Source organism: Psammomys obesus, unplaced genomic scaffold (genome assembly GCF_907164565.1).
Source record: "Psammomys obesus unplaced genomic scaffold, mPsaObe1.curated_primary_1811, whole genome shotgun sequence".
Lineage (NCBI taxonomy): Eukaryota > Metazoa > Chordata > Mammalia > Rodentia > Muridae > Psammomys > Psammomys obesus.
This window is the reverse complement of record NW_026596046.1, coordinates 26,635,770-26,663,534: the sequence shown is the minus strand read 5'-3', so window position 1 is coordinate 26,663,534 and position 27,765 is coordinate 26,635,770. Positions and strand designations below refer to the sequence as shown.

Below are 27,765 nucleotides of genomic sequence, written 5' to 3'. Positions count from 1 at the left end.
ATGCACTTGGTACAATAAGCAGGATAGAGTATAATCTAACATTCCTTTGCCATTTCTCCCTTTTTTTTCCATATCCTCTGCTATCTAATAAATGGGCATATATTCTAGTCACGCCACTATTTTCTGATGTCTGATTCTTTTGACACCTTTCCACCTCACAGAGAAAAAGAAAGAAAAAAGGTGCTATGACATAGTGTGTCATGACAAATTTGAATCCCACCCCCCAGATTGTTTTTTGTTGTGATATAATGCAATAATCACTTAGAAAAGCCAAATAAAGTTCAGTCGCTTTCAAAAGACTGTCAATAACTCCACCTAAAGCTACCAGCGATCCTTTTATCACCTTGTTCTTCATTCTGGCAGAAGAGATAACCATCCTAACAGAGTATAAGAGTAAACTTAGAATATAAACTATTTAATATCAGTTGCATGAAGAGATATTATCAGAAGAGGAGAGTAATATCTTCCTGATTGTACATATTGTAAGTAAGGTGTAGATTAATTTATATCAAGGTTTTGGAAAACAAGTTTGTAAATGATGATTACATACCAAAACTAGTTTAACTCCCCACTTTTAAAAAATGTGTTTCTTAGTAAAACTGAAAGAGTTCTAAGGCAAAAACTACACATTATTGTGATTGACTGATTGATTACCATAAGATGCCTCTTACAAATGCTAAACATAGCAGAAATGTTCAAGAGACAACTGGAAATGAATTGTTGAATGAGTGTATTCACATTCCTCCAAGTGAAGAATTCAAAGAAAATAGTTAAGGCAATGAATACTCACGGAAAAGTATGTGGCCCCTACCCTTAACTAGCAAGTCAACTGGCACACTAATGGCTGTCAGATTATTTGAGATCTTGAGGAAGTGGCATCACGAGCCAGGATTCTATTACTAATTATTTCAGATGTAAGACACTATTACTATTAATCCCCGACTATTATGTTAGTGACAATGAAAAGGACAATTTTACAGATTATGACTATTTTTTGTGTTGTCACTTATCAAATGAAATAATTTAAACCACCTCAGAATCTTGGACAAAACTTTTATAAAAGTAATGCAATGGAAGTATCCTCAAAATAACATTTATATCGATTATTATATGCAAAAACATGGTGTTTAAAATGTTTTTATTATTATTATTTTATTATTTTATTAATTACAGTTTATTCACTTTATATCCCAGCTCTAGCCCCTTCCCCCACCACCTCCCAATTCCACCCTCCCTCCCTCCTCTTCTCCTATGCCCCTCCACCAGTCCACTGATAGGGGAGGTCCTCCTCCCTTCATTTGACCATAGCCTATCAGGTCTCATCAGGACTGGCTGCATTGTCTTCCTCTGTGGACTGGTATGGCTGCTCTCCCCTCAGGTGAAGGTGATCAAAGAGCCAGCCACTGAGTTTATTATTTATAGGTTTCAGAAGTTATTGCTTGAACTACTTTTATTGCTTGTCTTAATCCTTTAAATCTTCAACAGAAAAGTATCACTTATATTCTTCAGCCTTACAATGCACAATATGTTTGCAAGTCCAGTAAGAACTTCTATATATGTGAAATGTTCATAAAGTAGCTTTTATTGAATTAAACTGTGCTACACAGAGATTTGTGGCTAATCTATGATTTATAACAAAGCAAAAAAAAACCAACCATCATGTTAAGAGATAATAACCTTCATTGCAACAACTTTCCTGTGATATGGAGATTCTACGGTATTTATGATCTATTAGCCTCTCTGCAGACAAAAGTAAATTATAGTTGATGCTATGTCCATATATCTCATGCCAGACGCCTACTGTTAGTCAGAGTTCCATTCAGAATCACAAGAGATGGTAACAGTATAAATTCCAATCTAAAACCTTGTAGGCTTAGATCCTAGAAGAGCTAATGTTCCACCCCAAATATTAAGCCCAGAAAAAACCAACAGTCAGAGCATTCAGCCAGTAAGAGTGTCCTTCCCATTCTCTTGAGGTCCAGTGTTAGGGAGAGTAAAACACTTTATCTACCTGCTCTACCAACTCAAATTTTAGTCTGATTCAGAAACAACTGGAAGATACACACATGATAGTACTTACCTAAATACCTCATGGCCCAGTCAGGTTGCCATATAAAATTAACCAACCCACAAAGGAACCATGACAGGGGGTCTTAGTGTGTGCTCCAGACAGCATTATCTCTAGAAAGTGTAATCATGTAATAGGATGTCAAAGGTGAGCTCTTAAAGACGGTGATCATAACAAAACGTATACTATTTTTCACATCTATTATTGAGAACTTATTGTGATGCTTATTACCATTCACTCATTTATTTCATAAATGTTTATTGACTGACTTTTATGAAAACTGCATAGCTCATTTACTGCCTCTTTTAGTTACTATTTTGACAAAATAAACATAATATATGGCTCACAGGAAACAGAATTTGCAACTGGGTAGCATAATTGAGGTTTAAGTCATTAATTGCCAGAAGTAGTTTATAGGAGACAAAGAGTAATTTACTTCAGAAAGAATCAAGTGATTTTTACCTTCAGGACTTCAGAACGTTACCTACAAATTCCTAAGTATATAGCAAAGGCTCCATGAAGTATCAGCTTTCTCAGAATTCTGAATTCTCACCGAAAATTCCTTTTCTGTAAGCATATTTTAATGGCAGAGTAATCATCTACCACCTTTATTTACTTAGTGTTTAGGCTTTCTTTAAAACTTTTGCGTGAGTCATCAAATGTTTAAAAGGCCTTGCAGCAGCATTTGCTCTTGTCACAGGAGACCCAGCCCAAGCAGCATGCGGTAGCACTCTTAGCACCTGTCTCGGCCTTTAGCTCATTTTTCACCTTCTCTTTCTAGGCTGGGTTTAATCTAGGATTTTGGAGTTATGATTTACAAAACTTCTAGATTCCCTGTACTTTAGCATTAAGAGAATTTCATAATGTGCTGGTAAGTGCAAATCTGTCTGTGTTACGAGCACGAATTGAGCGCACTCTACTGAAATATTTTGTTGATAATCTGTACCTTTCTAGCAGGAAGCAGAGCGATTTTAATAAGATAGAGGAGATAGAGGACAAACATATTGAATATTTATCACCTATCTGGCAATGTGCTAAATGCTTTCATTGTGACTTTTCACATCACCCTGTAACGGCCAAAAGAGGAGCTAGGTGCTATTTCTCCTGCTTTTTTCATGACGAAATGTGTCGCCTCTTTTGTGTTTCCTCACCTTGAGTCCTGGAACTTCTAGCTCACAGTTAAGGGTCATGACATAGAAAGAATAACACTGAGTTAGAAATAGGAAGACCTGGTTGGAGCTATGACGATGACTCGCTGGGTGACCTTGAGTACGGCATCTCCTGTCTACATGATTTAGGAACCTCGTGTGGAAAATGAGAGCACGAGTACTATGAAAAATGGTGTGTTGAATCAAACTCTTCTCAAAAGAAATAGCTTTAGCTACTCATACAATAAAGCTGAGTCCCCTGAAGAGTGTGCCTTGAATTCAGATTCACATGCGATCCCAGAAAGATGGAAAATCTGCTTAGAGTTTAAAATGGACTTATGGAAAAGAACTTGCCTTCTGAAAGAGTACTGAAGCTATTCTGGAAATAAAGGCAGGTTCTAGATCTAAAGTAATTACATTCAAACTTTATCTCTGCCATACAAGAATTACTTTCTAGATGTGTTTTAAACTGTACAGCTTACTTCCCTGACAATAACATGAGGGTCACTCAAAGGGTCACTTTAAAGACTAATAGTGGCAACATTTGTAACATGTTTGTCACAGTGTTTAGAATATGGTAGAATCTCATCTCTCTCTCCCTCTCTCTCTCACTCTCTCTCTCTGAGTGTTGTAACAATAATGAGTCAATGTGTGGATATTACAAATATCTGTCTCTTTAATATACCCAATTTGAACATCTGGTACTTTTTCAATATTACATATTGAAATACCAATATGATTTCCTTGTTTTTAATTGCTGAGTAGTATTCCATTGTGTAAATGTACCACAGTTTCTGTATCCATTCCTAGGTTGAGGGACATCTACATTGTTTCCAGATTCTGGGTTTTATAAAAAAAAAAAAAATCTGCTACAAACATAGTTGAGGTAATGTTCTTGTTGTATGGTTGAGCATCTTTCAGATATATGCCTAGGAGTAATATAGCTGGATCTTGAGATAGCACTAATCCTAATTTCCTGAGAAAGTGCCAGATTGATTTCCAAAGTGGTTATACAAGTTTACATTCCCACCAGCAATGGAGGAGGGTTCCTCTTTCTCTACATCCACTTCAACATGTGATATAACTTGAATTTTTGTTCTTTGCCATTCGGATGGGTGTAAGGTGGAATATCATGGTCATTATGATTTGCATTTCCCTGATAACTAAGGACATTGAACATTTCTTTAAGTGAAATTTACAGACAAATGGCTGGAACTAGAAAAGATCATCCTGAGGGAGGTATACCAGAAGCAGAAAAACACACATGGTATATACTCACTTATAAATGGATATTAGCCATATAATATAGGAGAAAGATACTAAAATCTATAGTCCTAAAGAAGCTAAACAACAAGAAGGACCCTATGAAAGAGGCTTAATTCTCATACAGAAGGGTAAACAGGCTAGACATCAGTAGTGGGAGAAGAGAGGGAACAGGACAGGAGCCTACCACAGAGGAGGCTCTGAAAGACTCTATCCTGCAGGGTGTCAAAGGAGATGCTGAAATTCTCAGCCAAACTTTGTGCAGAGTGCAGGGGATCTTATAAAAGAATGGGGAGATGGAAAGAACTGGTGGGGACATGAGTTCCACAAGGAGACCAACAGAACCAAAATATCTGGGCACAGGGGTCCCTGAAGAGACTGATGCTCCAACCAAGGACCATGCAAGGAGAAGACCTAGACATGTAGCCCACAGGCAGCTCAGTGTCCAAGTGAGTGTCCTAGTAAGGGGAACAGAGGCCTTCTCTGATATGGACTCAGTGGCTGGCTCTTTGATCATTCCTCTCCTCTGGGAACAGCCTTGCCAGGCCACAGAGGAAGGCAATTCAGCTAGTTCTGATGAGACCTGATAGGCTAGGGTCAAATAGTAGGGGAGGAGGACCAGGCGAGAGGCACAGGGAAAGAAGAAGGAGGAAGCATGGGACTGGGAGGAGATGGGGGGGGGCTACAATCTGGATACAAAGGAACTTAATTGTAATAAATAAATAAATGTTTTAAAAGATACATCAGTACAGTTAGGAGGTTCAGATTAGCTTAAAGTCTAGTAGTTTTAATTTTATTTGTATAATAATTAAATTGATTGTCTCTTATTTATAAATTCATAAATTTGGAGGATATATTAAACCTGAACAAAGTTTTAAATAGAGAATAATTTATGGAAATGCAAATTCATACAGCCATCCTCAAAGTAAATTTAGCAATAGCCATTATAAAATATCTTAAGCATGCTTTATTTCAAATCTTAAAAAATACATATATTTCCTGGGATGGATGCTTTGGTGCTGGTACTATCAGACTGGTGGATGGTGTAATTAGCTAAATGTAAGGATGCCTAGCTCATGCAGCTGTTTAAATATGTCCACAAAGCCAACACCAGTTTGAAACATCCAAATGCAAACCCCACTGAGTTACACATAAACTTCCTTCTGAGATAGGCTTACACTGAGTACTCCAGGCTGACATAATAATACAGCCTTTGTTGGAGATGTCTTGCCTCCTACCCTGAATTCTCAGAGTATAGCTGTGGGCACACATTTAGAAATAAGCCACACACAGAGTAGCGAAACAAAATAGTACCAAGAAACTGAAAAAATAGACACTAAAAGCATTAAAAATTTTATCTCTACTATTGGGATCCTAAGTTCTATATAATTTTTTTCCTCATTTTTAAATTTTGTTTTATTACTTGTATTAACACAGCTTGTTATAAAAATAAAGAATAGATCAAAATAGTTGAACTTTGCAATACTCAAACAACTCAAATTGGAGAAAAATTTTCCTACCAATAACAAAAATATACATAGTGATATGACAGTTTTGGATGCCCTGGAACAATAACTCATTTATAAGCAATGATAGCTTGATTTAAATGAATAAGTAAGAGTTTAAAAAAATGCCACTTATTTTTTAAATTAATTAATTTTTTTTTATAAATTACAGTTTATTCACTTTGTATCCCAGCTATGGCCTCCTCCTTCCTCCCCTCCCAAACCCACCCTTCTTCCCTCATCTTCCCCCATGCCTTTCCCCAATTCTACTGATAGAGGAGGTCCTCCTCCCCTTCCCTCTGACCCTAGCCTATCAGGTCGCATCAGGACTGCCTTCATTGTCTTCCTCTGTGGCCTGGTAAGGTTGTTCCCCCCTCAGGGGGAGGTGATCTAAGAGTCAACCCCTGAGTTCATGTCAGAGACAGTCCCTGTTCCCATTACTAGGGTACCCACTTAGAGACTGATTGCCATGGGCTACATCTGTGCAGGGGCTCTAGGTTATCACCATGCATGGTCCTTGGTTGGAATATCAGTCTCAGAAAAGACCGCTGTGCCCAGAGTTTTTGGTTCTGTTGTTCTCCTTGTGGAGCTCCTGTCTCCTCCAGGTCTTTCTCTTTCCTCCTTCTTTCATAAGATTCCTTGCACTCTTCCTAAAGTTTGGCTATGAGTCTCAGCATCTGCTTGGATACCTTCCTGGGGAGATTCTTTCAAAGGCCCTATGTGGTAGGCTCCTGTCCTGTTGCCTGTGTTCTCCCTCTTCCTATGTCTGTCCTGTTTGCCTTTCTGAGTTAAAAAAAAAAAAAAAAAAGCTCACTTCTATGTAATTGAATGAGAAGGAACAGAAGTTCCTGTCCAGAGTAGCAGAGATTTTCAGGGCCTGTGGGGGAGCTGTCCAACAGGCAAGTGCTGACACATCCTTCTGACCTTGGGTGTATTTAAAAGAACTCTCAGGAGGTTGGGGATTCATAGCACATTTCTTTCTCTTTCTTCTCATCCTTCATTTACCCCATTCTCATCCTGTTCTATTTTGTTTCTTTCCCTGTCTCATTTCTGTGCCTCCCAGATCACTATGGTAACTGGAATAATAACAGTTGCAAAGCACCCAAGGCAGTGCTTACGTGGTCAACCAAACTAAATTCTTTCCTCCCTTTAATTCATTAATGCTTGATTGTCTCCCTATTCCTTTGAATTTCTTTTTCTGCTCTCTCACCTCTCAACGATCTGTATTCTCTACTTCCTTTTGAGAGAATTATCATACAGAAGAAAGAAAACTTGCTATCTCCACATGAAGATTATAAGTTCTTTGAGAAACAGTTTATAAAATGTCTGCAAAATAACTGTAAAAACCGGTATATCAGATTTTGAAACATTTCCCACAACTTTTCTTAATCTTAATTCATCAAAGATGATGTTTAAGAGCAAATGGTTCAGCCTAAGGATTTTAATGTCATGACTTAATTATTTGAGTTGTTATAATAACAACTGACTACTTGAATAATGGTTGAGATATCCTAAAATTTGAGTTGTCCATTTTTAGTTAAATAGAGTAATGTTGTGCAAGATACTTTTGTTAAACAATTACTAGTATTATTGTAGTAAAATAGCCATCATCTTACAGTGTAGTGTGTTTGTGTCAGAGCACTTAAAAAGGGCTTGCTTATTGTGGTAGCCCACTTGTGTAGGCACAGTAGGTACATGTAGGCACGTGTAGGAGACAGAAGCAAGATGACTCCGGGTTAAAAGAAAGCATGTACTATGTAGCAATTTCAAGTCTAGCTTGGGATACATAATAAGGTCATGTCTTAAAAACCAAAATAAAGTACTAAAACTCAAATGTTAATTTTAAAATATATGCACATATATGTATTCATAACTCATTTACTTGGTTTATTTTATTGTTGCATCTTGGTCCTTATAAATAATGCATAATAAACATGAAAATTCAGCTATTCCAAGAGTTTCTGATTTTAATATATATTATATAAATAATATATATATGGAGAGAGAGTAAGCTGGCTAAGTTAAACAGTAGTTCAATTTTTAATATATTAAGAAATTTCATATTCTATGCCAAAATGTCTATGCAAATTTACATTCTTATCAACAATATATTATACAAGGAGACCCCTTTCACCACATTTTCACCCAACATTTGTAATCTCTTGTCTTTTTAATAATAAATGTCTTAACTGGTATAGGGTGATATTTTACTATAGCTTTGATCTGTGCTTTCCTGATGGGAAATTATGTTGAAGACTTTTCAATATATCATCTTTGGAAAAATTTCAAAGACATCCATTCAGATATGCAGCTATTTTTATCATGAGTCATATTTCAATTACATCTTTTAACTTCATAAACCACAGTAAACAGGAAGCAAATAGTTTAAGAATCCTCTTAGAATGTTAGGAAAGATATCAAATATTCTGTGCTTACTGTGTGACCTTGCTTCTGAAATAGTAGAGACTAGAAAGGAAAGAATGAAAGGCAAGGGTCAAGGATACTTAACATTCTTTCAATAGAGCTACATACAAGATAAAGAAGAGGCAGTTATAAAAGCTGGTCCTGAAAATTACATTCACCATTTGAGTTTTGGCAGATGGAAAATGAGAGAAAAGTGAAAATGAAGTGAAAGCCTATTTTCTGATGACACATGAACAAGATAAAGAACTCTCTAGAAATTCTACTTTTTCATAGAGATCATTTCCATAGACACTACAGTATGGTGATAGCAATGGGCTGGAAAAAGAAAGGATCCATTTAATGGAAAAATCATGTGACCAAAGGGTACTCTAGCTCCTCTTAGGAGACTCTACAGACACATTACTGTGGGTTTTCTGAATTTAAGAAAGAGATTGAAATCACTTCTCTCAGGAGCCTTGGGATTCGTCATATAGTGTCATTCTTGTAGTTTAATGTGTAATATCTATCACAGTAGCTGAATCAGAGCTGAATACAGTCATAAGTTATAGGTAACTAAACCAAATTATAGCCAGCATGCAGAAAGGAGATGCTGGGAGAGAGCTGACAAAAATAAAACATTTGGGGGGGTTTATTTTGATAATCAAATTACCCAGCATCCTTCAAATCATTACTTGTTAGTGAGATATTAAGAACACTTTGCCTACTATTTTTCTGGTCTAAACAAAGAGGGTTTTAGACATAGCCATGTTAAGTATCTTCCAGGAAAGAAAATAAATACACATCCTAATCTTATATTCACACATCCTAGGTTATGTGAGATGAACACAAGTTTCTGGAAGCTCTTAATTAGCATATGCGTCTCTATGAGATTTTCTTCTTCAAAAATATTTAAATTTTATTTCAACTTCCTACAAATTCGACTGGAATAGTCCCTACATATTTTCCTTTATCATTTAACTTTGAAACCATAGAGGACAAGAGTTGATATTTGTCACCTGCTGAGTATTTGATAATTGGATGGAATAATAATATTAGGATGTTATTTTTCATATACCTCATTTTGTGAACCTTCTATCAACACATAAGTGGTTCCTACATATGAAAAGTCAGCCTAGAGGAATGTAACTTGAGGAATGTAATGTTTATGCTCCTGGCCAATAAAGACATGAAAAGAACAACTGCCCAGTGAAAGTGTTTTATCTTTCAGAAGAAAGTCTGATCATTGCTCTCGGTGGAGCTAGCAAAATAAGCAAAGAGTGTGAAAACACCAACCACCTGATGAATATATACATATTAAGCACACTATGTATCTTATCTAAACTTTCTTCTGTATTCATGATATAGAAATATATAATTCTGCACTGTTGCTATTTTATTTGAGAAAACTTAGAGTTGAGAAAAGTTACATATATGACCTGTGGAATCTACTTTTGAAACCCTACTGTTTGGTAGGAAGTTTTTCACACTGTTAGATGAGGTTAAAAAATTCACTGAGGAAAGCAAAGTGTATAATGTATTAGTGCTACTTTCTGGATTTAAGACTCCATGGTGGAAGTCTTACATTGACCAGCCCATAATTAATCACCTTAGAAGAATAGTTAGAATATATTATTATTATTATATGATATTATGGAACTTTGGAGATTTCTGTAATTCGAATAATTGACATTAGAGAACGGAATAGGCTCTCTAAAAGTTTAGTTCATTTTCACACATTTAATTTATTTTTCAAGGGACAAAGTCAACTTGATTTGTATGTTTTATTCTATTGACATGAATAACTGCCAAAGTGAACTTGTTATACCAGAACACTTAAAGAACTAAAACCTAAAAGAAGTTAAATTAATGTAATTGCCCAGACTCTTGAAAAGGTGATTATAATTAAAACAATTTATTCCAATATGGCTTGAAAATCAAGGAAAACGTAACAGCATAAAGGATCTTCTTCAAACCTGAGCTAGGCTACAGCTCATCATATTTGATTATTTTAGCCTGTGCTTAATTTACCTCAATGGGAAATTCACCTTTCTTTGTTAATAAGCGTTTAGCACTGCAAAACGGTTCTCGTAAGTTTGTGATAATGGATTTTAAGTAATACCCCGTGCTAATATGCTGCTGTCTGTACAGTTACCAGAGAAAGTGTACAGGCGCACACAGAGGGGAGGGAAGTTGTGTGAAGAAGAGCAAACTAGTTACAACGTTCTATTCTCCCACAGGTCATGCCAGTGATAAACACACAAACCTTCATTGATCTAAGACATATCTGAGGTTTTCTAAAAAAAAAAAGGGGGGGAGGAGGTCCACATCACCATTTAATATGTTATATTTTTAAAGCTGACCCTAACTTGTTATATACACTCAAAACCACAATAATAAATGGCATTCATTTGAGACTTTTATACAAAATGATATCTGAGAATTTTGGAGTGTATGTGTCTGTGTTGGGGGGGGGGTCTGAAAGATTCCCTCACCCACATTTTTCACTTCATACAAGAAAACCCAAAGTTTCAATACTAGAGTGTCTGGCCAGTGCCAGGCAGTTAACTGTCATATTTCTGTTATGCATCCTGCGAGTGAAGTGGCGTGTGTATGTTTCACTAACTTTACTGCCTAAGGTGTTTAACAACTGTTTCATTCCGTCTCTGGCAGTCTCTTTCGGAACAAAACCAATCAGGTTGTGTGGTTTGCATTCAGTTAGAGATTTGCACTTTCACTTACTTCAGATCAAGTGTACCCACTCCCAGGAACACTTTCTTTGGATAATCATCTAAAAACCCACCAGAAGAGATTTCCAGAAACAGCCGAATAAACCCACCAAGCTGTTGCCATAAGTCAAAGCTCACAAGCCTGAGGAGCAAAGAACAGGTACTGGGACCACTCATGGGCAACAACTTTTCAAACAGCAAGTTCAGGCAGTGCCTGCCACAGCCAACAGGAAAGCTCTAATACATCCTTTCAGCCCTGGATGGTAGCCTGTTTTAAAACCCTTCAACACTCCTTTCCTTCTGACACTGAGCATCCTTAAAAACTCTGGGATAGGGCAGTTATTTACCGAAACTTCACGAAGAACTGTGCCCCCGTGCCCTCTCCTAAACATTTGGCGTGTTGATTTCAAATGGATTGTGTAAAAGTGACTGAGGAGGACCACTTTCTGTCTGAAGTAGCCCTAAGCTTCCCACCTATGGGAAAAGCTCATTGCAAACCGAGCCGCTCAGTTGTTTCTTTTTTGTTGTTGTTGTTGTTTGTTTGTTTGTTTGTTTGTTTCTGGAGAACTTCTATGGTCCCAGCTACTCTAGCCAATGGCCAGACTTCAGGGGTTGGGAGTCGGTCTGGTGCTTCCAGGAGCTAATCCCTAGCTAAAAGCACGGATAAATCCCAAGCAGAGAGACATCTAAGGCGCCCTCTTTTCAAGAGCGCTTACAGCTTCTGTGCGTTCCCTCCGTGCAGGGTCCTGTCACCGCCTAGCTATCACGCCAACACCGGCCACTGGAAAATCGTTTGTCTCTCTCCTGGTTCCTAACCCCAGCTTGCTCCGCGAGTCGACAGGGCAGTCACAGAGAGTCTGTCCGTCTCCCAACAGGCAGACACATAAACAAACAACGAAAGAAACTGTTTGCTCTCCCCCAGGGAGGCTAGCATGCATTAAAAGAAGACACGAATCCCTTGTCCTACCTTGCATCCAAACATCAACGACAAAGTGTTGTTGGTGCAAGCAACTTTGCAGTGGCAAATCATTGGTGTCAAACAGTCAGGGTCCTTAAGAACAGGGGACATTCCTTTCGGGCTGCAGCAGTGGCAGCTCCCTGGGGGAACCGAACTTGGGGCTCACCCAGTGCTCGGGGCGGCAGCCTAGACAGCCTAGACCGAGCGGCAGCTGCGACCGCTGCCGCCAGCGCCTGGTGCAGCCATTCCGAGCCCAGGTGAAGGCACTGCCGTCCGCAAGTACAGTGCGTCTCGGGGTCTGTCTTCCCAGGAGAACGAGGGGTGGGGGAAGGGACAGAGAGCAAAGAAGGGTTCCCCACTACACGGAAACTGAAGGAGGTAAAATTAAAAATATAGACATATATATACACAAATAAATAAATCAAAATAAAAGGAAGCAAGGCGCTTTGAGGAGGGTTCAAAGGAGGTGGGGCAGTATTAGCATGTAAAAGGATGTGCCCGCCTACTCGCCCCAGTCACACTAGATTGTCAGGCAAGCTGAAGGGAGCTGAGATTATTCCCTCTGAAGGAAATTTTAAAAAAGAAGAAAGAAAGGGGGGGAAAAAAGCCATAATGCAGTTCCCAATTTGGTAAGAAGCCAGTGGCTGGCTGCTGCAATCCAGAGTCACTGTGGGGAGCACTGGCCCAGAGCGGTGGGAGGGAGGGGCGGAGAGAGGGAGGGAGCGCAGTGCTCTCCGCTCGCCAGCCTGGCGGCGCTCAGGTTGCCACCAAGAAGTCCCCGCTTATTTGAGTGGGCCATCCCCAAGCGAGGTGACCCCGAGACCCACACAGGCCCCCCCGTTACTACTGCTGCCTCAGGGTGGACAACCTCAGATGCTGAGTGCCTGGGAAGAGGAAGACAGCTCCCAGCAGTGGGGGAACTGCCCTCGCCACCCCCATAGAAGAGCTTGTAGGGGAGGGGGGGAGGGGAGTGGCCAGCAAAGAGATCTCGTGTAGTATTAGGCTCAGAATGATTTTGCTAGATAATGCCTTCTGGGTCATGGAGTCCACTAGCTCTCTGGGGTAAAAGGGATTTCAGAACCAAAGCCTTTATCTGCTGAGGACATTTTATTTTTCAAATTCAAAAGGGAATGACATTCTGCTGCCCCTCTCCATCCTCCGTCCCCGCCCCCCGCCTTGGTGGTGGCTTCGAGGCTTCCGAAAACCACAGAAGTATCTATGCTGTTCTGGAAGTGTGAATGAATGATAAGACCAATAGATGCTTTATTGTTTGGGCTGGGTTTGTTTTGTTTTCATAACTGAGTGCGTGAAAATTGCAAAAAAAAAAAAAAAAAAAAAAGATTTTTTTTTTTTTGTTTTTAAGTTAGTAAGAGGCTCACACAGCTGCAAAATAGCTTAGGGACGATTTTAGAAAGTGGTAAGAAGTATGAGGGGCAGGAAGTGGGTGAATGCAGCACTCTCTCAGTGCCACATGGGCGCCTGGCACCATTCCTCACAGATGGTCGGTGGAAAGAGCAAAGAGGCATCAGGGTTTGGAGTAAGACGGCTCAAAGGCTGGGAGCGGCTGTCTCTAAATTACTTGCCTGGTCTGAGTGCCTTGGTTATCTATTGATGTGCTTCCTGACACCTGGAGAGAGATGGGGAACAAGGTGAACAGCTGGCCATCTGCTCCCTGGCAGACTCAGAACAGGGCAGTGGTTGCGCTGGGTCTTAGAGATGAGTCTACCACTTGCTCATGCCATAGAATCATAAGGCATGAAAAGGAGGTTCAAAGACAACTGATGAAAGCCTCACTGACGACCTCAGGAACTTCTCCAGATTTACAATGTCCCAGCAAGAACAAAAGAAAAAGGAAAAGCTAGGCCAAATGCAATATCTTAGAAGCTGTCACCTACCATCCCTTATTTAAAATAGCTCATCCTCCTTTCTGAAGCTAGTGTACATGAAACTCGATTTGTATATTGACAAAAACCACGCTTCCTGATCAACATTGCATTCTCATTCCTTAGGCAAGGGATGGATTTCAAGAAAGTCACATGTGTAATCACCCCTCCCCCACCCCGCCACCAAATGGGGAATCTGGGTTCTGCCTAATAAATAAAAACTTTTGCAAAGAATTCAGTATGGAATCAAGTATGAACAAAAACCCACAGTGGGGTGGGGGGGGGCTTACTAGGAGTTAAACCTGGTGCTGACTGAAGAGGGCTCACATACATGCAGAGTGGGGCTACTGAGAAGTGTGTGTAAGTCAATCTTAAATATCCTGACTCGTGTTTTCGGAAAGCACTGCTATGAGACATTTTGTATCATCTTAAGGCTATGGTAAAAGACGAGGTTAATGCCTTAGCATTTCCCACTTTGTTACCATAAACCATGTGAGTGTGTGAGAGCTTCCACCTACAGAGTGTCTGCAGCTGTGGCTGCATTTTCCAAAGGAGAATAGATTCTAAAAATGTTGTACAATATTTCTCCTATTCATTAGCCTATAATTTGGATTTCAAACACCCCAAAAGTATTGTACGCTCTATATTGTGGTGATCCAATAATATCTAACACAGTCTTTCCCTGATGAATTTGCCAAGTTAAGCCTGACCTCCTATTCTAGGGCAGCATTAAGGGCTGTTGCACTCAAGTTACTTCCTATTTTATAGTTTGTGCTGGTTCAGACTGATAACACCAGATGGCAAAATACAAAACAAAATATGTATTTCTTTTATCTTTTAATGCTTTCATCAAGAGAAATTTATCTATACACTTCTCTTAATAAACACATATGTATTTCTGTTTATATGTCATATGTTTAGGGCCATTTGATAAGTGCCTTTTCTTAGCTCATGTCTCTCTATAATAGTTCTAGAGAAAATTGAAAGGTTGAGAGAATGTGATGGCCTGTGTTCATGACAACGCACTGCATAGCTACAGTCAGTAACCACAATGGTTACAAATTGAGGCACTGTCACCTTAAGATACATACCCAGGTCCTCTTAAAGAGCAGTCAGTGCTTGAAACCTCTGAGCCATCTCTTTAAGCCCCCAAATACAAAGGCTATATTAGAATCTATTTCCTTACAGTCACTTGTTTCCAGCAAATGAATGCTTCTATGGTGCTTTCTATTTTATAAGAGGTAACTTAGTGCTTTTTTATATATTCTGTTCTGAATTCAGCAATGTCCTGGAACTAAATCCTGCTCAATACAGTTGATTATGTGACATCATTGCTTGTAGGTTGGGATCAATTAAGAGGAACATTTATACCTCATACTCTTGCAAATTCTACAAATGTGGACTTCTTTCTTTAGACAATTTTTTTTATCAATAGAGCACAGTATTAAATACTGTCTGCTCATTAGCATATTTTATCATTACAATTACTCAATCTTACCAAAGAAGAAATCTATATCATAGAAAGAATAAAGAATGTTCAAAAGGGGAGGGGGGTCTGGATATGGAGTCATTCTTAAATTTACACTTCAGACAACAACAATAATATCTTCCTACTTACACAATTGTCAGCTAAAGAATGTCATAGCTAACCTCATCTTAGTGAGTATAGAATAACAGTCCCATTACAAGGAGGAGAGAGAACAGATTGGAAGAAATAACATAGTAGCCCACAGCTAAGTTGGATAATAGAAATAGGATTTGAAGCCAAGTATTGTGATTTAAGGATCCATTCTGCTTGACACTCACCAGCTAAGACTATACAAATTTTTTCATTCATTTTCTGTAATGAAGACTGTTATTTCAGTGGCTTCTTTCTTAAAATTCCCATAGAGAAAGCATTACAAAGTGTATACCACACTGAACATGCCTGATCTTGCCAGAAAACATAAAAGATTCAGAAAACAAGCTCAGGGGCCAAGCAGATAGACTAGAATTTGCCAATAATCATGTGATTTCAGTTTTTGACTCCTTTTCTTCCTCTTCTACTTTACAAATAGAAGTTCATTTATTGCTCTTAACTTTTTACAAGATAACTTTTCATACAATAAATTAAGCAAGTGATATAAGCAGTATCTTCTGTCATGGACTTTTCTGAAATATGTAATGAAGCTCACTGTTATTAAAGAAATTTCAAATAAATTTCTTAGAAATCAGAACAGTAGGAAAGGATGTATCCTTTAGTGTTAATAATCGCATTTAAAGTCCATACAGATACTCGGTTGATGGAGTTAAATTCCCCAAACTGCCATTTTCTATTGTGCAGCATAGTACTGATGTTACAGTGCCTCTGGAAGGTTGAAATGAGATGCATTAGAAGATATCTTACAGCCTTACCTGGTTTATGCTATACAATCCACAAATTCTGTTGTTTTCCTGGTATTTCTTTCAACAAGTTAACAGAAAGACATAAACCCATTATACTTGCCAAATAATTCCAAGCATCCAATGGCTCTTTTTAGAGCCTTTCTCAGCCCTTCCATGTCCCTCTTGCCAAGCGACACACCATCTCATTTAGAATCTGGTCAGGTTTCACACAATCGAAGAAGTCTGATTTCCTTCATGATACCTTCAGACCTTTGAGCGCTCTATGTTCTCTGATTTCAGACTCTATTGCTGCTTCTCTGACTACAGGGCAGATGCCTCTGAACAGTCTCATTTAATGAGTAGCTGTCTTTTACTTGCGTTTCATGTAAAATATTTGCTCAACCTTTCCTTAAGTTGTCTTCTTATCGGATGGACTGTTTGGTCAATAAATGAATGAATAGTAATTTATTCATTTAGGAACAATGCAGCCATTCTGCTTTTACCAGGACACCAGGAAAACTAATGTACATCTTTGTTTCTTCATCTATCTGTTCTGGTTTCATTTTTGTTGTTACAATAAAACACCTGACAGAATCTTGGGAAGAAGAGGTTTATTTGGATTGTAATTCCAGATTAGAGTCTATCATTGTGGAGAAGTCACGGCAGGGGCTCTAGGCTGGTCACATCATATCTAAGAGCAGAAAGAGAAGAAACACACGCACAGTTCGTGCTCAGATAGCTTTCTCAGATAGCTTTCTCTACTCTTAAACAGTCCAGGGCCCCCTACCAAGAACACTTGCCACCTACTTTCAGGCATGTCTCCTTTCCACAGCAATTGAGAAAGACCAAAACAACCACCCACAGGACAGTCCACAAACAAACCAGTCACTCACTGAGACACTTCCTAGGTGACTCTAAGCTGTGTTCAGTTGACCAGCTACCACCCTACCCAAGTACAGGACTGCAACTGAAGAAAGGAAAATGCACCAGTCATAATCAATTGTGCTCCAATGCGGCAAGACAGTATGCTGACTTCCACAGCCATCATAGTTGTCAGTTTTGCATTTCTGCTATTAAAAATAGAAATTTTTAATCACTATAGGAATTTCCTTAGCAGCAAAATTAAATTAAAAATAAATAAACCGTAGGTCTTATTGCTTATCCATTGTTTTGTCAAATTTTAATGTTGAAAGAGTAACATCTGTGTCTTGGGTTTTAGTTCTTGGTATCAGCACATGCTGAGTAACTGATATGATCACTCAGTCTCCTTGATAATTCACTCATTCACTGAAAGAGGGGAGAAGGTCACCGAATCACAGCATAAAAGTAACAGGATTACTATGAAGATTACCAAAAGGAGCATATGTAAAAGTACATATTAGAATGTCTCACATGCCTTAGTGTTTAATAATATGCCTTTGCTCACTCACTCATTCTCTTATTCACTCATTCAATACACACAATATTTAGTTCCAAATCTCCAGCAATTTCAAATGAACATCTACCAAATACAGCAAAATTCCTGTGAAATAAAAATTCTATTTTTATAGTGTGCTTGCCCATCTGTGAAACAAAGACAAATATTTCATTGTCAGAAAGGGAAAAAAAAAAAAAACAAAAAACCTAAATCACGAGTTCAACTTGGAGAACAGTAATTCATGGGAAGGCAGCAACAAAAACATGGCTTACTTTGAATGGTTTCCTATTGTCTCTGAGCGCTCCTGTGCTGCAAATAGACTCTCCTTATCAGCTGCCTTTCATTCTAACAATAGATGCCTGGCTAGCTGTGTGAAGTAAATGAGGTGACTTACTTATCCAGAAGAACATCACTCTATCATACTGTAAACAGGGGCCCTTAGCTAATCATGCCCAAATTAAATGAAATGATTATTCAATGAAACAATTGCTCCCTTGAAGTTGTAAAGACACCAGATTGCTCTTACAATCACCTACCACAGAGTTAAGATATGACACAATTATCTCTTTTAATATGCTGAACACATGATGGTTAAGGTCTGAGATGGCTCTAAATTTGAGGTATAGCCCCACCAGGTTTCCATTCCCCATTTACTTAAAGTAAGATCATTGTGAAAAGAAAAATAAAACTATCTTTTTGTATAGTATGTGTCTTACTCATATTACAAGAATGCTAAATTTATTCTTTTATTATGATAGTCAATATCAAGCATAATGTGTTAGAAGATATAATTATGTTACCAAACTTGTTAGCATCTGACTTTAAAAGAAGCCTTCACTTGGTTTATAATGTCAACACATTACCTCCTGCTTTTGATATGCAATTACTGTTTATTTACATATTCATTCAAAGGAATCCTGTGTGTACATGTGGCGTATGTGTGTGGACAGTCATGTGCACCTCAGGATCAACGAGCATAGGCCAGAGGTGAACATCAGGTGTCTTCTGCCTCTCTACACCTCAGTTTTGACACGGTGTCTTGTTTCGTTTTTTACTGAACCTGGAGGTGGCCAGTTCACCAAGGCTAACTAGACAAGCCTCTAGGATATTCTTATCTTCATTGCTAGGACTAAGGGTGCACCAGTGGTGTGTCCAGAGTTTTACATGGGTGTGGGGATCTGAATTTATGTCCTCATTCTCCAACAGCAAGCACATAGATGACTGAACCATCTCTGCAGCCCTTCAACAAATAGTTTTGAGTGACTACTCTGCTTTCTACTGCACTAAAGTTGGATCATGGTGATAAAGATGCTAGTTATCAATACAGTTTGGTCTTGTGGAGATGACAGATCAGAGGACAAGGCAAATTGGTAGAAGAGTCTTGAGAAAAACTGCTTAATAATAATAATAATAACAATAATAATAATAATAATAGCAAAGTAATAATAGCAAAGTAGAGACCAAAAGGATGAGTGGGAATGACTTGGACAAATAAAAGAGAATGAGGCAACTCAAGTAGGAAGTAGAGAACAAAGATCTAGCATACAATAAATAATAAACACGTAGGATGTAAAGCTTGATGTTTCAGTGCATGAACACATCCAGGAAACTATTAGCACAAACACCACTGGGGACATATCACCACCTTCAAATGTTTGTTCATGCCTTCTATATCCCTGATTCCGGAAACAGATACATCTCATACTAGAAGTTGTATATTTTAGTTATGAAAATGTCAAGAAATATAAAGATCAAAAACATCAGAGAAATCAGAAAGAAAATAAAAATTGAGCCACAATGAATTCACTCTCAGAAAGACTACAATCAAAGAGTTGAGCAATTCCAAATGGTGATGTGAATGGGAAGCAATCAACTCTCATATAATGTTGGTGGGACTGACAAATGATTAGACATGTTGGGAAAACTTTTGGGTATCTCCTAGAGTTAAATGTAAATACACTATACACTCAGCCACCTATTTCTAGGCACTCAGAAGCAAGGTAAACATCTCCGCTTAGAAATGCATATTAATGTTCATCAAATGCATATCAATGTTCATCAAATGCATATCAATGTTCTTTTTTCATAACATCCCAAACTAATTACTATACATGTGTCATAACAGTAAATATATAAATTAAAAGGCATGAATCAGTAAGAATTTACATCATTATTCTAGTTAAAAGTGTACCCATTATATAATTCCATGATATAAAATTCCAGAAAATAAAAGTTAATGAATAATGATACAAATAATCCTACTATTGACTAGGCCAAAGACATACCAAGAGAAAGATTTAAAAAAAAGCACATGTAACCATTTAAGTTGAATTATAAATAAAACAATACCTTTCATTACATGTCAATTACACCCCAGTAATATCCATTAAAAATCTTCAGTGATTTTGGATTCAAAATCAGGAATTATAATAACTTTCTAGAAAAATTATCAAGTGCCAATACAACACATGTTTTCATTAAGGTAATTCTCTAATTAATTTCATTCTTTTAAATTTGTTTTCCAGGATGAAGGAGGAGAAAAAAAAAACTTACTCTATGAGTTTGCAAAGACCACATAAGCAATTATTTGTTCATTTGTATCACGTTTATCTGAGTTTTAAAAATATTTCATACAATCAGGAAAGGATTTAGCCTATTGTGTATTGTGTGTTTGTTTGCATGCTAGTATGTGTATGTGTGTACTTGTATGTGTGCAAGTGTGGAGGTCAGAAGTAAATGTGTAAGTTTTTCACTATCAGTATCCACTTTTTCTCTTCTGCTGAATTGGACTCACTTATATTTTAGACAGGTTGGCCAGTGAGCCCAAGGACATACATGTCTCCACCCTTGTACAAACACACACGAGTCCATGTTCTCCTTTTGTACATGGGTTTTTCAGGATCCAAGCTCAGCTCCTCATTATGGTGCAGCAAACATGATGCTCACTGAGCTATCTCCCCTGCCCACAAGGTAAGATCAAAGTTTTAAAAGTTAAAAATACGTATTGATGAAGCAATACGAATATGATTGAAGACTGGATCACTTGCATAATGGACATAAAATCTTTTTCACATCTCACAGACGAGAGGAAACCTGAAGTTAGACATGGTCACTTCATGTAAAGCAATAGAAAGCTAACACAGTTGCACACAAAAGTACCTCATTTTATAGATCATGATGTACTTAAATAATGTTTTGTTTTACCCAGTAATCAACCTATTCTAAATGCTGAGTTGGGGGAGCCTCATGGAATTTGTATACCTTCAAGCCAATTTTGCTGTGGTTCAAGCCCTAACTTGAGCATATATACTGTAGAGTATGTATTTTTCCACAACACTGACTACATTTTCAGCCTTACCATGCCAGGTTCTATTCTGTATCTTCCTCGAACTTGAGTAAATGGAATATTATCACTGCCATTGTTTCTGATGTCATCAACTAAAGAAGATTCTGACACCTGAAAGTAAAGAGCAATATTTATTGCCATTTTCTACTACCTATTGACCAGGGACAAAAGTGTTTATTACCTTAATTTTCTAATGTGTAAAATAAGAATCAGAAAAATGCTTACCATAAAATCTTTAAGTAGTGAAATTATTTAATATACAAAGTGCCCTAAAATACTGCTTATCACATACTGAGTATGCTCATTATTATTATTATTATATTCTAATAATTATGATGATTGACATTATCATTGCATATTAATCACATACAATTGAAACTTTAGGAATTAGTTCAAATAACATCTTTTGGAAGATTTTGCTGACATTCCACTCAAACATTATCCCGCCACCAAGATACTTTGAATCACACATTTTCCTATATTATAACATACAGAGCAAAGTTTTGTAATGAGGTTTTGTGATAGGTATCATGGATTGATACTAAACAAGACAAGAACAAAACAAACAAACAAAAAGAACTAGACCCTACTCTCTTTAACCCATTTTCCCAACAGGGAAACAGACAATTAGAAAGATCTGAGACAGGTTCAGGATCATATAATGGATCAGAGGTAAAGCTAAGGCACAAAACCATCTTTATTTGTTCAAAACCCTGCATTCTTCATGTTTGCATTTGCAGTATCCCAATGAATTACATCTATTTTTGCTATTCATCTGCATAAGTCTTTTTCCAATATATGTTCAATTGATGCTCAAGTATTTGTGCAATGAATCATTCAAGTAAATCAGTGAGTGATTAAAATAGAATATATGTGATATTTTTTTTAAATTTTTTATTAATTACACTTTATTCATTTTGTATCCCCCCCATAAGCCCCACCCTCCTCCCCTCCCGATCTCACCCTCCCTCCCCTTTCTGCATGCATGCCACTCCCCAAGTCCACTGATAGGGGAGGTTCTCCTCTTCTTTCTGATCTTAGTCTATCAGTTCTCATCAAAAGTGGCTGCATTGTCCTCTACTGTGGCCTGATAAGGCTGCTCCCCCCTCAGGGGGAAGTGATCAACGAGCAGGCCAATCAGATTATGTCAGAGGCAGTCCCTCTTCCCATTACTATGTAACCCACTTGGACACTGAACTGCCATGGGCTACACCTGTGCAGGGGTTCCAGGTCATCTCCACGAATAGTCCTTGGTTGGAGTATGAGTCTCTGGGAAGTTCCCTGTGTTCAAATTATCTTGTTCTGTTGCTCTCCTTGTGGAGTTCCCGTCCCCTCCAGCTCTTTACTATTTCCCACTTCTTACATAAAATTCCATTCACTCTGCCCATCAGTTGGCCATCAGGCTCAGCATCTGCTTTGACAGTCTATACTGCAGAAGCTTTCAGAGGCCCTCTGTGGCAGGTTTCAAGGTTGTTTCCTGTTTTCTTCTGGCTTTCAGAGGCCCTCTGTAGCAGGTTCCTAGGTTGTTTCCTATTTTCTTTTTCTTCTGATGTCCATCCTCTTTGCCTTTCAGGATGGGGATTGAACATTTTAGTTAGGGTCCTCTCTTTTGCTTAGTTTGTGTAGATGTACAGATTTTAGAGGGTTTATTCTATACTGTATGTTTATGTGAGTGAGTATATACCATGTGTGTCTTTTTGCTTCTTTTTTTAGTATTTTTTCATTAGGAGGAATTTTCATTGGTAAGGAAAATGCAACATAATGTGGAATACATAAAAAAGGAATATTTAAGTCCTTATATAAATTGTTTCTGTTCTTAAAACCTTATTCTCCAGCATAAAAAAAAAAACAGACTTTTTTTGAGGAAACAAAACTGATAAATCATGAGGTGGCAACCCACACACAAATACAAAACCACTACAGGCAACTAAATAATGCTGAGAGTAGGAGAAATAGTGTTCCCTAGGGAAGAGCATACTAATGGGTTATCTCAACCCAGTGGTCAGCTCTGAAAATATATATATAAGTAACATCATGCAGAATATATGCAGGTTCCAATAACTAATGCAAAAAATGAGGCCACCAATTTGACAAAGCAAAGAAGGGGTATATGAGCAGGTTTGGAAGGACAAAGAGGATGGGGATAACCTAAAAAATAAATAATTAAAGTATGTTATTTTAAAGCATAAGCATTAATGTCAAGTAAGATTGGGCTGATTATCAGGGGTCAATACTCAAATAACCATAGCGGCTGAGGCCGAAATGTTTGTGCCCATCTAAATGCTATTGGTAATTAGCAGTCAATAAGGAAAGCCAGATCTCACTGTTAAGAAAAGATAATTTTCCTACTTTAATTTCTGTTGCTGTGATAAAATACTCTGACAAAAAGCAATTTAGGAGAGAAAGGATTTATTGGGCTCCCAATTCCAAGTTACAGTCCGTCACTGCAGGGGAGTTAGTAGAGGGACTTGAGGATGTTCACGTCCAAAGGTCAGAGCAGATAATCGATGAATGCATGCTGACTTGTACTCAGTAGCTTCTCCACAGTCAAGCCCAGGAGACAAGACAAAGGCATGTCTTCCCATGCCAATTAACACAATCAAGGGGATTCTCCCCTTAGCCGTGCCCACCAGCCAATCTGATCTAGACAGTCCTTCATGGAGATGGTCTTCATGGGTAACTCTAGATGGTGTTATGTTGACTGTTCAGGTTAACCGGCAGAGCTAGAGTTTGCCAGATGTTTCACTTAATACTTTATCTCGAAGGCTTTTGGGAAAATAAATCCATATCATCTCATTGCCACCACTCTGAAAGACCAGAAAGTGCTATATTGATTGTTAGCTCTAGGTTTCTTGAGGAGATTGCCTGCTCAGCCCTCTATTTAGAATGATCTAAGATGACTTGTTTGTATTTACTTGTATTCTGGTGTGGCTCACCTATCCCTTTCATGATGGTTAATTTTTAGGTAAAGCATTGATACTTTGAGAAGAGTGTAGGTAGTTATTGTATAATAAGTATGGGAAACCAGAGAGATTGTCAGTAATTCAGCCTGAGTAGGACAAGCAAGACTTTTAGTGACATGGCATTGAAATGAGGTCTTATAAAAGAGAAGGAACTTCTCAGAAGGAATTTTATCTAGAGAATAGCTCCACGTGCTCATAGAAATGGAAGGCATTTTATACAGGTGAATCGCAAGGTTGTTGATATGACGTTATTGGATAAGAGGTTAGAAGAATAAATTTTACTAAAGTTTAAGAGCTGTAATATGTTTTGTCCGAATATAAAAAAAAAACTATGAACAATAACAAAAAAAAATAACAATGAATGCAGAGGAAGAGATTTTCAATGAACTGCTAATTATACTGAATTTGAAAACAAGAAATTGAGTCAACATTTCCTGAATCAGACAATATGTAATTTCTACCCATAGAAATAGCTTAGATTAGGCAAACCTTTTAACTCTGGCACAATGCATTTGAGGTGCAGCTGAGACTGGAAAATATAGGTCTTGTGACACCTTCTTGAATATTTTTTCTCATGCACCATGCTGTGGCAAATTTAAACATAAAAAAAATTCTAAAATTTTGACTGAAAAAAATGTTTTCTGCACACTTCTCCTGTGTGAATACAAATTTTCAGGGAGAATAATTCAGTTCTAGTTGAACTAATTACAGAATTTACTGTTTTGTGTCCAAAATAAATAAATCAGTAAGTAGCAGCTTTCTCTTAAAAAAAAGTCTAAACATATTTAAACCCATTTTCAACCATAATACTAATTCACATGAGATTGGTATGAGCAGAGGCAAGTTCGCCCTGAGCTAATGTTGTCATGTTCTTTTCATTTCTGTTTTAACAGGAATGGGGAGAGGATCCAAGATGGCAGTACCAACCGGTCAGCATATCTGAACAGCAGCTCAGCAGTGAGAGCACAATGACCAGCAGTTCGTACTGTGAACCCCAAACCCTGACATGTGTGTTTCTCAGGTAAGAGAAGAATCCACGGAAAACAAAAGGCCACCAGGCTAATATTGGGAAAATTTCCCAGGCTCCTGCCCAGCACTGCAGCAGCCCTAGACCCGCCTCCCAAGCCCACTATCTGTGGATACCTTCCTGGTACTGTTGCTGGTAGCTCAGATATTGGGTGCTCACTCTAACTGTTCATGGAGTGGATACCTTCCAGTTCAGGGGGTGAAGCTCCAAACCAGTGTGCCCAGGCTCACTGTCCCGTGGACACTTTCCTGGTACCAGCAGCCTTGGGCACTCACTCTGACTGTGCCATGGAGTGTGGATACTTTCAAGTACTGGGTGGCAGGGGGAAATCTGCATGGCTCCAAACTTGGGGTCCACTCTCACCATCCCAGGCAGGCGAGCAGCTCCAACCCACAGGTACCATGATGCCCAGAACTCAAAGAAGCAATCCCAAACACTGCTCCAAGCCTCAATTTGTCTCCTTAAGGAGACCAGCGGGAACTCTGAGCCCACAAGTTCTCTAAAAAGGCTGCACCCAGGAAACAGTGTCTGAGCAAAGTGCCTGGGTTCACTAATCTCAGACCAACAAGGCCTGTGGCTGGAGAGCTGACTCTGGGACTTCCCTCTTCGATAACAGGATCCCTGAGCTCCTGAGGAATCCACACACTTCCCAGGATCAAACATCTGAGGAGACCCAATGGCAATTTTTTGAAAACCACCCACCAGTGCAAGGTCATTCCCACCAGTTCTGAGAAGGGCTCCTGCAGGAACATTCACCTTCCTGTCCAGGGCTCTTCCCAAAACCCCAAGAACTCCTGTAGGCAACAGGATCTAACTCCAATGCCAGACAATCAGATGGCAGCATAATACCATCAACCAAAGCCAAAGCAATATGGCATCTCCAGAACCAGTTATCCAAAGGCAGCAGCCCTGGATAGCCTAACACAACTGAAACACAAGAGAATGATCTTAAATCTATGCTTCAAAGATGATGACAAAGGAAACAAACAAAAACAAAACAAAACAAAAAACTCTTTAAAGAAATACAGGAAGAAACAATCAAACAGATCCCAGCCTTTAGAGAGAAACTAATTTAATTACTGAAGGAAACGCAGAAAGCTTCAAAGAGACAGATAAAGGAATTGGGCAAATCATATAACAAAAGAAAGAAAAACTAAAAAAAAAAAAAAACAAAAAAAAAACAAACAAACAAAAAACAAATAAATGAAATCAACAAAATGATTCAAGATCTGAAGATGGAAATAGAAACATTAAGGAAAGCACAAACTGAAGAAATCCTAGAGAGGGAGTACTTAGGAAAGAAAACAGGAACTACAGAGAATCTCAGGTGTAGAAGACACAATGGAAGAAATCAATGCATCCATCAAAGAAAATGTTAAATCCAAAAAAGTCCTGACACAAATCATCCATGAAATCAAGAACAACATGAAAAGAAGAAACCAAAAAATAATAGGAACAGAAGAAATAGAATATTTCTCAGCTCCAAGAACATAAAAATGTTTTCAACAAAATCATAGAAGAAAATTTTCCCAAAATCTTAAGAAAGAGATGCCTATAAGCATACAAGAGACCTACAGAACACCAAATAGATTAGACCAGGAAAGAAAATCTTCTTGTTACACAATAATAAAAGCACTAAATGTACAAGAACAAAGAATAAATTTTAAAAGTTGTAAGGAAAAAAGGCCAGATATCATAAAATGGCAAACCTCTCAGAATCACACCTGACTTCTCGGCAGAGAACATAAAAGCCAGAAGGGCCTGGGCAGACATCTTGAAAACTTTGAGAGACAACAGATGCCAGTCCAGACTACTATTTCCAGCAAAACTTTCAAACACCATAGATGAAGAAAACAAGATATTCCAGAACAAAACAAAATTTAAACAATATGCATACACAAACCCAGCCCTACAGAGATACTAGAAGGAAAACTCCCACCTGAGGAAGTTAACCACAAACACCCCAATAAAACAGGATATAAATAACTTCACTACAGCAAAAACAAAAGTAGACCAGCACACACACACAGTACCCAAACCAACATCAAAATAAAAGGGATTAATAGTCACTGGTCATTAATATCTCTCAACATCAATGGCCTCAACTCTCCAATAAAAAGACACAGACTAAGAGAATGGATGTTTAAACAGGACCCACTATTGTGCTGCATACAATAAGCAAATGTCAGCCACAAAATAAACATTATTGGAGACTAAAGGGCTAGAAAAGGTTTTCCAAGCAAATGGACCCAAGAAGTAAGCTGGCGTAGACATTCTAATATCTAATAATTTAGACTTTCAACAAAAATTAATCAAAAGAGATGAGGAAGGATAGTTCACACTCATCAAAAGAAAATTCCATCAAGAAAACATCCCAATTCTGAATACCTATGCCCCAAATACAAGGGTACCCACATTTTAAAAGAAGCATTAATGAAGATTAAACCACACATCAATCCCATTGGCAGTGGTAGATTTCAACACCCCACTCTTACCAAAGGACTGGTCAAGGAAACAAATTAAACAGAGAAGCAATGACACTAACAGATGTCATGAATCAAATAAACCTAACACATCTACTGAACTTTTCACTCAAACACAAAAAAATACACCTTCTTCTCAACCCCTCATGGAACCTTCTCCAAAATTGACCATATCGTCAGTCACAAAGCAAGCCCCAACAGATACAAGAAG

At 38.2% G+C, this 27,765-nt stretch overlaps 1 protein-coding gene across 9 annotated transcripts in view; it reads right to left on the bottom strand.

The window, feature by feature from the left end:
- Dlg2 (discs large MAGUK scaffold protein 2) overlaps positions 1 to 27,765 on the bottom strand; it is a 1,446,492-nt gene that overhangs the window by 1,084,734 nt on the left and 333,993 nt on the right. For 6 of the 9 annotated variants that reach the window (XM_055623352.1, XM_055623367.1, XM_055623354.1 and 3 more), the window contains exon 2: positions 21,094 to 21,192. The exons of 1 other annotated variant lie outside the window; for it this stretch is intronic. In XM_055623352.1, coding sequence (XP_055479327.1) covers positions 21,094 to 21,192 — 99 coding nt within the window. Of the gene's footprint in view, positions 1 to 12,080; positions 12,183 to 21,093; positions 21,193 to 27,765 lie in introns of those variants that run through there. 2 more of the 9 variants (XM_055623353.1, XM_055623365.1) reach the window with 1 other exon arrangement.